Source organism: Lonchura striata, chromosome 3 (assembly GCF_050655825.1).
Source record: "Lonchura striata isolate lonStrDom1 chromosome 3, ASM5065582v1, whole genome shotgun sequence".
Taxonomy (NCBI): domain Eukaryota; kingdom Metazoa; phylum Chordata; class Aves; order Passeriformes; family Estrildidae; genus Lonchura; species Lonchura striata.
The window spans coordinates 114,454,783-114,467,483 of NC_140705.1; the positions used below are offsets into that span (position 1 = coordinate 114,454,783).

General features: G+C 40.4%; 1 protein-coding gene across 6 annotated transcripts in view; it reads right to left on the reverse strand.

Annotated features, from left to right (window-relative positions):
* The window catches only part of COMMD1 (copper metabolism domain containing 1), a 64,217-nt gene that overhangs the window by 42,409 nt on the left and 9,107 nt on the right, over nucleotides 1-12,701 (reverse strand). For 5 of the 6 annotated variants that reach the window (XM_077781831.2, XM_021538632.3, XM_085577281.1 and 2 more), the window contains exon 2: nucleotides 2,966-3,247. In XM_077781831.2, the coding sequence (XP_077637957.2) occupies nucleotides 2,966-3,247 (282 nt within the window). Of the gene's footprint in view, nucleotides 1-2,965; nucleotides 3,248-8,829; nucleotides 12,687-12,701 lie in introns of those variants that run through there. The other variant, XM_085577282.1, reaches the window with a different exon arrangement.

The window sequence follows — 12,701 nt, forward strand, 5'->3', positions numbered from 1 at the left end:
TTTTAGTCATATTGTTAAAGAAAATGGGCTTTCAAAGCTGATGGCTAGCATGTTCATCTGCCTTTAATCTTAATATAGATCTGCCAGGATCTATAAAGACTACAAAACCAGCATAAAGGAAACTTTTAATGTTGCTGTAAAATCATTACTGAAGAAGAGTTCAAACTCCAATTTACAGATCTTGAATCACTTTTTCCAAAGTGAAGACTTTGGGAATCATGTTTTTGCAGCATATTATTTTCAAATGTTCTTAATTAGAAGTGTTTTTAAGAGCACTTAGGGAAAAGGGTTCATTTTTTTCCTTTATCAGTAATGGCAAGGCTAGCAAGAATTAATGCATGCAAGTTGTGATGGATTCTCAAACCCAAAAGCAGCTCTCTCCAGCCAGAAAACATTTACAAAATTTGGCAAAATGCACTCCGTCTAGTGGCATTTATGAACCAGCCACTTCCAATTAATTCCCCATATCCAACCACATCAGGTTTCACACACAGAGTCTTCCCCTCATGAAAGAGTTGCCTTAAATTCAGAGAAGGCAAGCAGGAAGCACAGTTATTTATTGAGGCAGAAGGAGAAGATGCTCCACCAAGCAGCCCGGCCGTCTGCTAGGCAGAGACCTAAATCCAACCCAGAGACACTGAGAAGAATCAGAGTGACTTCTGGAAAGGTACATTTTCTACAAAGCATTTCTTTCCTTCTGTTGAACCATGAAATATTCATGCCAATTCATTACATATCAATGCACTTGTATATTCCCCTGTTATCATATGTCCAAATGAAAACAGTCCGTTGTGAATAATTTACTCCTGAATCATCAGCCAGCTTTCTTCTTCAAAGCCAGATCTTCATTATTCATCAAATCCCATCTATGGCTGACAACTGTTTAGAAAATATGTTCTCTGCTAAACTTAAGAAAGATACCAATATATGTGTATTTGATGTGCTACAAGACTCGATATTTAGAAGAGATGTGCTAACAATAAAGTAAAAATACTTATAAAGACTATAAAACATGACAGTTTCAAGTTAGTGGGCTGGATCCAGTGTGCAACAACAACTTTTTCAACCTCCAGCAGGAGTCTCTGTGACCAATCTTTCCAGGAGGTCCCCAAAGCCCTGTGGCTTCCCAAAACTCATCCCATCACAGGAGCATACAGCCTGATGCAGAGTGCCTCAACCCAAAGATTTACAGCAGACAACTTACTTAACCCACAGCCAAAGGCTATGTGAAACCAGAGTCTTAGAATAAATGTACATTGACTCCAGAGGTGACCATGCTAATTACTCCATGGTTGTTCCAGTAAATACCAGTTTAACTCACACCAAGTGTCAGGCTTGCCACAGCTCACTGGCATCCTCAGGGAAGGAGGCAAAATTGTGTTTGATGGCAGTTCCAAAAATGCATTTACACAACCACTTCCCTTTGCAGCATGAAGGTGCATTGCTAAAATAATTAATTTTGATTTTGTTGTGGGGCTCTTCTGTGTGCCTCAGAAATGTGTAGTCCTCCTCCATCCCCTGACTCCCTCTGCAGAGGGTGAAAGAAATATAAATATCCTTGCTGCTTGATATTACTGTAAAATCCATTACTGGGGAAAAAAACAGTTTCAAAAGAGGAGTCACTAACTACATAACCCCCTTGTGAAACAAAACAGTGATTCTGAGTTAAAGGATGCATTTTTAAATGAATGTAGGTATTTCTCCCATTTGCTCACTAATGTACTCAATGTACTCATTATAATGTGCTCCCTGTAACCTTTTTATTCAAAGCAACCTTTTCTCCATTTGCTGCTAATAGAACACAATCATTTTCAATCTCAAGATCTTGAGCAGAAAACTCCACTTCTCTGAGGTCAGGAAAAAACCTGAAGCCACACACCATTATTGTACTGGTCACTGCAGAGATCCATGGGTGGAAGGCTCAGGGAGGATCAGCTTTCACTGACTGCAAAGAAAAGTGAACAGACTGACTCCAACAATACCTTCTGTCTCTGCAGGACCTCCAATTTCATGTACCTTCATCCTGGTCTTGGCTTAGCCACACAGCTGGAATTCAATCATTCCTATGCACACATATTTTCCAGGTGTATGGACTGAGGTATTCTTAATTCAGGCAATCTTGCTACTAAAATACTATGAAATACAAGGAACCTTGCTAAATGTTAACTATTAACATCAAAATCCCCACATCAGCTCATGGCATGATTTGCAGTAGCTACTGCTAAGAAATGAGGTTTTGAAATTTATTAAAACAGTGCAGAGAGAAAAGATACCAAAATGAAGCACATTTCCTGTTAGAAAACAACAGCAAATGTGAAAATGAGAAGCTGCGCCTTTAGCTATACATTCCTATGGACTATAAAGATAAAAAAAGGAAGGCAATGTTCGGCACTGATAGAGCTATACATATATATATATATATATATATATGTGTGTGTGTGTATGTATAAAGATATCTTTCAGGCAGATAAGGCCAGATTGCATAATGTGATAGGTAATAAGTAACATAAGAATGGGTGTTATGTAAAATAAAAAGGAGCCTTTCCCCTCATTTGTTCTAAAATGTAATTTGTGAACTTTACTCTTTTTCAGTTCCTACTTTGCATATCTTAACTAATTTTAGTGTTAAATTAAAATAAAAAAAGACTAATTGCATTTGCAGTGCACAATATACAAACGGAATGATAAGATCATGTTTGATTTCTACATCCTCTGATTGTTCAAGCTTAATGAAAAGAGAGCTGTCAATACATATGTGAAGGTATGAAAAAAAATGAAAAATTGCATTCACCACCCAGAATGTTTCTTTGTATCCAAAGATGGACCCCAATTTCAAGTCCATTAAAGGGCCAATGGTGACAAATTAAGTGCCTTGATCTGGATGCAGTGAATTCAGCAATAGGTAATATGCCTCAGTGCATGTGTAGCTACATCAGGTTCATGTATTTTGCAAAAGGAAGCTTACCTGCCCATTTTTTCCCAGTTCCATTTCAACTATTGCAACAGGAGTGTTTATCTGATCAATGTGCCTCAGCTGTGACTTCAGGTCCACTCTCCAGTTCATGTTTTTCAGGACATTATCCCAGCAGCTCTGACTGATCAGGCTCTCATGGATTTGAGTCCGGTGGTTCTTCCAAAATTTTGCAATGACTGCAGCCTGATCTGACGTGATGCCACCTTGTTTTTTGGTTTGGGCAGTGAGGAAAGCTTCCAGCTGATTCAAATCCATGTCTGCTGAAGCAATTGACTGTAGGAAAATAAAGGGAGTAAAAGGGAAAAGCTTGCTTAACTGAGGACTTAAAGGACACGTCTTTAGTGTTTGACAAATACTGGATCTTGAAGGGGCTGTACAAAGAAACCAGGTAATGCAAACAACCTGAGACCTTTCATTAAGACTCAGTTTGCAAGTGCCTACTACTTATCCCAGACTCCTGCCCCACAGCAGCTGGAGGGGAGTGGGTTGGCTCCAGCAATGAGCTGGGAGCACCTTTGGGAGTTCAGCACTGGTATGGGATAGCAAGGAGGCTTCTCCCTGCCTGCTGGCCCCTTCCCCACTGTGCCACAGGCATTCCCAAATGCACAATGCTACAAACACTGTGTCAGTCTGGCACTGCTCTGCTGGGCCAGGGAACAGGAAGGCTGGGACAAAGAAGGCATGCTCCTGGGCTGGAACAAGTGAAGGGGCAGCCTAGCTCATTGCAACATCCACAGTTTCATCTGCCACCTCCACACCACACACAAGGAAGCAAAACTGGTAAATGCTGCACCAGCAAAGCAGGGCCTGCAGCAGCAAGAGCACAAGCCTTTCAAGGGAGAGTCAAAATGCAACTGCATTTTTTCATCTCTATTATTCAATCCATAAGGCCCAAAAGCCTTAACAATGCACCTGCAGCTTGTTTTAGAGCATTGGTGGACTTTGTCAGGCTTTATTTGTATTTTGCAACAGCATGGAAGGGGTCATTTACTCCTTGGCTCTGTGCAGCAACAGAAATTATTATTATTCCTCAAAGCCCCTTTTTATATAGATATCCAGTTTTCCCATCTATTTTGTCAGAACTGACAAATCCACAGCCTTATATCTGCATTGCCAAAGTGGCAATAGCTGTTACTATATATGGCCACCAAGGGAGGATGGGAGGTAGGAAGAGGAAACTGGTTGTTTCCCCATCGTCATCTCAAGCAGATGCTTTTCCTTCTTTTTCACACAAAATGGATGCAACTTCTCCAAAATGAACACAACACCTCCAAGCACATGCTGACACAGAGCACAGCAAGATGAAGTGCAGCCAGTCCTTGGGATTTGCCTCAATTTAATCATCCTTGAGGTGGTACTGCTACAGCTGCATTCCAGGCACTGGGGAAACCACAGGCTCATTCCTGTAGCCAGGGGTGTGACAGTGTGTGGCTTTGGGCTGGACACAAACACTGTGAACCTCACATTGCCTGTCTGCAAAACTGGGCAGTGCTGATCTAAAAATTGAGTGTTTTTTATGAGGGAGGAGCTGCCTTGCCTTGCTTTCACAATAGATCAGCTGCCATCTGTTATGTGATTGAGAAAAGAAATGGCAATCAACACTAGGAGTAAACCCTCAGCTGTATTAAGGCTCCAGCTTAATAGGAGCATCTGTGATTTTATTATAAAATCTGAGCTGCCTAGTGCACCATTCTGGCTTTTCTATAGGGCATTTGACATATTGGTACATACTGCTTGCTTTATATCAGAAATATTTAACTTAAGAGGTAATTATCCTGTACTAACTCATTATGCTGGAAGTGAAAACAGCACTTCTTTTCATCTTCAGGAGAAAAGCTATTCAGACTTACACTCCTTTCCTACAGCCACATTTTACACTGTCTACTAACAGCAGTGTGCAGTATTTTCTGCTTTAATATTTTTCACATCACTACATCTGTGTTTGTGTGCTGTGTGACAGCAGCTCCTGCTCGTGTACTCCTCCTGTGCTGGTTTGTGTGAATGGGGGGAGGAGGGCAGGTGAATCAACAAGCAGAGACCCCAGCACCTCATGAAAGCCCTGTCAAGATCAAGTTCAAATGCAGACTTTCTTCTCAGTTCAGCTGTGCAGAAAATTGCCTTCTGTTTTACTCCTGTGCAGAAACCAAGAACACAAACTGTGTCCCCTGCACTGAGTGAAGCACAGGTGTCATGGCAAAACAGCTCATCTGCATTAAATGTGAACCTTATGCAGGTTCATGGTGATACCAGGCACCCCTTTTCTAGGCTTCATTTCATAACCTTCAAGCATTTCACATTTGTAATCCTCTGGATTTTTTTTTTTAACCTCACTCTCTTCACAACAACCCTTTTTGCAAGATACAGCAAGATTTCTGGCAGTGCCCTTCTAAGCTGATAAAAAACTGCAGACACAAAGTTCCTTATTGTGCTTGACATGTGATATAAATCTGACTTTGAAGTGTATCCAGACAAGGAAGCTTATGGCCAAACTGGAAATTTTAAGCATAAGGAACACCAAACAACATTACTAGAACATATACAGGACAGTTCAACCTGGCTATTTGGTAAAGATAATCAGGAGATTGACAATTAATTAAGGTGTGGTGTGAGCTACATTTAAAAGCTCTGCACCTTTATGTATTATAAGCACCCTGATACAGTTTGCTACCAAAAGAGTGCCATGTAAAACCAGAGAAATGAAACCATGTATAATAATCAGCCATCATTTATACCTCCCTCATACACACATGTACACACAACAGGGATAGTTTTATACTCTACATATAAAAGAAACTTACTGCACACAGCCAAGAACCTGAAAGGTAACACTCATACTGTATTTTGGTGGAGTATTTATCAGATAATGCATACCTTAAAAAACACAGCCTTGTAATCCATCATTCAGACTAGAATCTCTCTCTTCTTGGAAATATGACTACTGCTTAAAAATTCCTTTAAAAAAGCTAACTGGAAGTGGTACAAACAATCAATGAGTTATATTTTGATACAGCTGCATGAAGAATTTAATTAATGGAGACATATTTTCTTTGAAATTCCTAAACAAATCCCACTGGTTATAATGGTTTTCAAGTCACATAAGAACAGTAATTCATTTTAGTATTCTTTTTCATCTTAACTTGGAAACATTTCACTGTGGACAAAAATGAAAGACTATTTAAAGTCTTCGCTGATCTTTTTGGTCTCTTGTTGCATGAACATTTACACAATTTATTCTTTAAACAAATGTAGTTCTACTCCATTGCTTATATGAAGGGCCTCAGTTCAGAATTCTTTTAAGCTTGGGGAAATGTTTTATTTTAACTTGGCAAAAATTATATTTCAAATAATATTCTGCATAGCTCTACAAACAATTCTTTCTATTACTTTTATCAATGCTCATTTATTACATAGAATATCCAATTACAGTGAATACATCTGGTATTTCTAAGGACTGATTTAAGTTCAAACACGAGTGGTTCTTCTGTGCTTATAACTAGAGGTAGATGAAATATATCTGATTATTAGTCTCTCTCTTATGCTATTAAAACCCCAGGAGCTTCAGATGAGCATTTATCACCACCAGGACAATGACCAGCTGTTGTTCAACTTCCAACATGCTGGAATAAACAACATATCCTAACAGGAAAATTCTCAGAACTCAAAGGTATTGAAACCTGTTTTATCCATCTGCTGCTAGAGCTGAATCACTGTCAGCATTGATTCTAAGAGTGAAACATCTTATTAATGCCAATTACTTAGCCCAGACAGACCTTAAAGTGCAGAGTAATTGCCATATCTTCAGTCACTGTACTGTTAGTGACAAATCATTATCTTATAGAGACTTTATACTCTCAGCTAATTTCAGTTTTTGTTGGTAATCACATGTAATTTACCATTTCAACATAAAAATCTTCAACTAACTAAAAGCAGAAAAGTTATCTTAAGAATGTATAGAATCACAGCTGTTCTATGCCAGTGCCAAATGTAAATTAACTTTACTGTGACTTCACTTAAACATCTAAGTAAGAAAAACCTGTTTCAAAACCAGAGTCTGTAAGACAACACCATTAGATATTAAAAACTTGCTCACATTATGTATTTTGTGATTTGATAAAACACTTTTGCTTTTCCCTCCTAGAAAGCCCAGCTTATGGACAGTCTGTCACATTTACAAGCACACAAACCCTGCCCTTGGTGATGGCAATACTTTCCTTTTTGCAGAGGCTGGGCAGATGCTTTTGAACAGCAAGAAACAGTCTTAGTCATACTGAATTCTCCTTGTGTTCTCCTTTAACACATACCCACTGTGTCTTCAAATACAATTCAGCCAATAAAAATATGACTTCAAATACCATTTCCTTAATGAAACAATATTTGGTAATCTGGAGAGTTTTGTATTAGCCTAATTAGATCCATCAGACATGTGCCCTGGTACACAGAACAGGAAAATAGACTTCATTATCTCTTCTGAGAAATAAAGCCTGACAAGCATGCAGTACTAGTGAGAAACAACAACTGGTAAAACCCACTGAGGAAAAAAGAACACATTACATTCTCAGAAGAAAAACACTACTTGTCAACCATCACAGAAGAGCTCTAAGAGCTGGACACAGTAGCACGTGGAGGCATTTCCTGCAGCTGACCCTCAGAAGTGAAGGCTGCTGCCAGCCTACAGCACAAAGAAATCCCAAGCTCAAGGAAACAATTCAGTGCCATGGAGCCTGCTACCGAACTCACCTCCTCAGGCTTTTGGGAGGTGGGGTAAAAGGTTATTCCTGCATCACTGCTCTTCTCATTCGTGTGCTTTTAGAAATAGAACCCTGCCAGCCATGTCTCAGACCCCAGGAATGCAGGCAGGGAGACAAGGAAGCAGCTGCGGACAGGAGGAACATGCCAGGGAGCCTTGCTCAGCTGAACATCCTCACCACACAAAGCCCATCCTGGGTGACACCAATGTGCATCTCTTCCATTCTCTTCTTCTGAATGGCATCAGAAGAAAACATTGCCTCGACCTGGGGGCAAACAGCAGCTGCCTGCAGGGGAAGAGAAGCAGCTCAGAGCAGCACACGAGTGCTGCTGACACTGTGCTGTCAGAGCCAGCTCAGTGGAAAGAGCAGCTTCCGACAGGAGGAATCCAACATCTTCCCAACCCTGTGGTTTCTGGGTCTTCCTCTGTATGTCTGAGCCTGACTCTCCCAAGGGCTGCTGAGCTATCCAGCCCTGTCATAAATGAGCTGTTCCCACAGACGGTCCCTGCATCTAAGTCCAGAAGACTTTCCCACGTTTCCGGAGACAGCAGAGGTTTCCTACTAGTTGGTAGGTTGTGCCTCACAAACACTGTTTATTACAGACCAAAGCTCTCCTGAGAATCAGAATTAAGACAAAATTAGATACAACAGCCTGCAGCCTCTCTGCACTTGGAAATGGTGATCCATCTTTCAGAGGAAAAAACACCCCAAAACTAAAGGCGTCTACACTCCCCACAAATTTCTAAGCCAGAAATCCCAAGTGACCTTAATACATTTAGAATTTCTACCACACAGTAGAAAGATTTTAACTCATCTCTAAGTCTTCATCGAATCCATGGGAGATCACATTAATTCTTTTATTCACATTCCATACCATGTCCCAGTATTACTTCTATTTCCCTCTTATGGAGCTGTAGTGAAAGCCAAAAGTGAACCAAAACAGTTTGCTAAGAGAAAAGAACTATTGAACCTGTGAACCATTAAGAGGTAAATAAATACATTTATTTAAATCCTGTAGCTTACTTTTTTCCTAGTATGTAACAGGTCTTCTGCAACAACTACTGGTTTTATTCCAACCTTTTGGTTCCTTGCCAAGGAGGCACTCACCAGGTCAACAGGGGTTCAGTAAACTTGTAAATATTTTTGAATTTGACTTCTGATTTTCATCAAGCTTTCTTCTTGGATGGGAAAACTCGCAACACACACCAACACAAAAATTATGGAACTGCTACTGCAGATGGGAAAAACGTGTGTGTGGATGATGAAGCTTCAGGCAAAATTACATCCTTCCTGTGTTTCGGATCTTATTAAGCTTGATTCCACACAGACCTGTCAATTGAGCACATGGAAGGAAAAAACTCTTCTCAAGAGTTCACTTTCATGTTTCTTCACTGATTCCTCCATCTCCACTCCCACAATTCCCAGGCTCCCACCAAGCAGAAATCCCCTAAACACCTTTTTTATTTTTTAGTATATAAGCTTACCAAATTATGTTCTCTATTAATTTTTTTTTTTTTGCTTGAAAGTTCAATCACAGGAGAGTGAATATTCGGCTATTTTTGACCTAGCTTACAATTGAACACAAAAGAGATTTTAGCATTAGTTTTTAAAAACATGTGAAGCGACAACAACATTTTTTCTCCAGCCTGCCCCTGCCAAGAGTCTGTGCAACTGGTAGAAATGCCCTGTTTGAACTCACAACACCATAAAATACCACTTCCTAAATTTATTTGCAGAAGGTGTCATTTTTCTGTGGTGTGAAGATGCATTTGATGACAAAGGAGGATGAAAGGCTGATGAAAACAGGCAGCCACCAGAGGAGCCGCAACCTGAGCCGTGTTCCTGAGGTCACATCACGCTTCCTGCAAACCTCAGTGAGCGGCTCCCCACACAGAAAACATCTTCAGCTGAAGGAAAAGTGAGAATCATCAGGATTACTCAGTCTGGACCTACTCTGTCTAGGCCTTACAGCACTAAAAAAACAAGAACAAACATTAATAACAAAACAGAACAAGCCCACTCACGGATAGCATCACTCATGGGTAGATATCCAAATGGCGCCTGCAGACTCAGATTATGAGTAGATACTTAAAGCTTGGATTTTAAGCAATAAACATTAAAAAAAATCACCAGCCCTTCCTTCCTGAGTAAGTTTTCAAAACACTTGTATTATTTAAAATAGAAAGAGGAAGAGTTATACAAAAAAAAGGCAATGGAAAGTGCTTCTCAGAGAGCACAGATAGGTTGGACTAGCTGGAGGGAGATAAAACATGGAACAAAACAAAAGTTCTATTAATAGCAGATATACTTGCAACAACAAAGGTGATGTAGGAGGATTATAAATACAAACATACTGAAATTAAAAATACAAATATAAATTGTCCAACCTGACCTGTACTCTACTGAATTACAGCAAAGAAAAAAAATCACAGACTTTGTCATCAGTTTTCTCTCCACTCCAATTCTTTGCTGTGGTTTAGAAAGCATTTTGCCATTTGGGGTGGAGGGAAAGAAATGTCATATTTCCAGTAGTTCTTAAACATGCAACCATATTACAGACAAGTTGAAGAGGTTCAGCCTCTCTCAAAATGAATGTGCACACACTTGTGCTCCCTGAACTCTGCTTCAGCAGAAGGGAGCTGTTGTCTTGGAGAACACACAGATCTTTAGAGGTTACATTATTCAGTCTAAAGTGGTTTCTTCTTCAGTCCTGAAGGAGCTGGATTCAGAAGCAAGAACCCTCAACAGATGAAAGCCATTTAATGGACTATTGCCAAAGACAGAGTGGTAAATAAAAGGAAGAAGAAGAAATTCAGATAAGAGAGAAAACACCAGGTGATAAAAAAAAAAAAACCAAAAAAAGTCAAGGAAGGGAGTAAAAGCAGGAAAAGAAAGACAGACACAGTGACAATCCTGGAACTGGTGACATGACCTGTCATTTCTGTAGGAGACCACAAGCTCAGCCTTTTCTTCTCCCCCTTTGCTCTCTTATCTCAATAAAAGAGATCTGTGTTTATCAGGTTTCTACAACCATTCTAGGAAAATTACTTGCTGCTGCGGACTACTGCTTCATGTCTAATCTCATGTCACTTAGGAGAGTTAAAAATAGAAGTTGGAGCACTTCACAATTTGAAGATGCAGAAAAAAAGTTGTAGCCCTACTCCTGAGTGCAGTAACGGTGCAGACATTAGCAGAGCTTCTTGGAGCTTTGCAAGCAGTGATCCTATCAGTGAAATCAGCACAAACTTGCTTTATTTTGAACCAAACACAGAAACAGAATTAGTATCATGAATTAAATTTCCACTTTTACTCAGAGTACCTTGATTGTCTGCATCTTAGAAGTTAATGGCTAACTCAACTAATCTGTCCCTTGGCTTGCATTTGGACATAGAGCAGAGATGCTCTAGCAGTGAAAAACATGAGCCATATGAGCCTCATCCCTACACTGCTGCCATATATTCCGTTTTAGTGGCAAACTCTGACTCCAATCTCTGCTTTCCTTCTTTCCCAGCACTGTTGTGCATTACCTGCTATTGCCACTCTGAGCAGCAGCTGGAGCTCCATTTCCTACCTGGAAGAAGGATTGCTGCACTCCCAGCCCAGGCTGGGAACACATCCCTGCTTTAGCCATAACCCTGCAGACCGTGTGTTTCAGCAGCAAACATGAAAGGAGGAAGCTTACAGATTACACTGCTTCACAGGAAGCAAGGAACATTGCTCTGCCAGCTGGTCCTTCACCACCTATTTTGACAGCTCATGTTACATGCTGACAGAGCTGACAGGTGACAGGGAAGCTTCCATTCTCAGGATCCCAGCCACCAGGGCTTCCTCTCAGCACAGGGAAAATGGTTTTCCCTCCTGTCAGCTCTGTGAAACATAAAACATGCCCCCCAAAGCAGCAGCAGCCATGGTGGCTGTGAACAGCTGAGCCTTTGGAAGGAGAAAGGAGCAGCAGGTCAAACTCCTCAGCAGAGGAATCACACCTGTAAATGCTCCTGTCCGTCCCTGTTGCTGGAAAACATCCCCTGAGCAGGAGCAAAGGCCAAAGCAGGGAGCTCGGAAGAAACCATCTCCCACTGTCCCATAAAGACCTAGCTGCCATTTCCTGTATCAAAAATTATCTCTGCACTAAATGTAATTAATATTTTGGGGAGAGAAAAAGATGAAGATGTGATGAAACAGCTAAGACATCATCCAAAGCCCTTTCCAAGAGAATCCCACTGAACATTACTGACTGCTTGGATCACCCCAGAGAGGGTGGTTTCTATCAGGTTGGGCTGCTGGAGTCATCCATCAGTGGATGGCCAAGCCATCAGGCTTTCCCTTTTTTTTAGGAACCTCTCCCCAGCCCTGTGCCACCCCAGCCTTTGATTTCACATTTTTAGGCCTCAACTGCTAGAAACTTCAGCAGTCAATTGCTCCAAGACACTGCAACCCTTGGCATCAAAAATAATTCATTTCTTTTTTCCTTGTGGATTTTGTCTTTGAGTCAAATTGAAGGCTACTCATATTCAGTAAACTCCCTGCCATTTGTCCACATGAACTGGACAATTTTATTAGAGCTTTCTGTTCATTATGAGACTTTTTACAGATTTCCTAGCATGCCATAAAATGAACAAACCCACTTTCCTTGACAAGCAAATGTAAATCATAAATGTACCATTTTTTTCTTTGACAGAAAAAGGGAGTTACAAGCATTTTTCTCACTTCAAAAATGTTAAAAAATTGAGCTAAATGAAAAAATAAAAAAGGAATCACAACTAATCCAAATACACAAAATACTTCTGCCATGTGTGACTGTGTAAAACTAAAATGTACTTATACAAGCAGCTTGTCAGAAGAGAATAAAAACCGCTCTTGAACCAGAAATGGCAAAAAGAGTCTGAGAGAACAGCACATCTGATGTGACAGTCTGAAGAGAGACAACAAAGCCGTGTGTAAATGTCAGACAAGGAGTAAAAATGTCTGTTGATTACTTG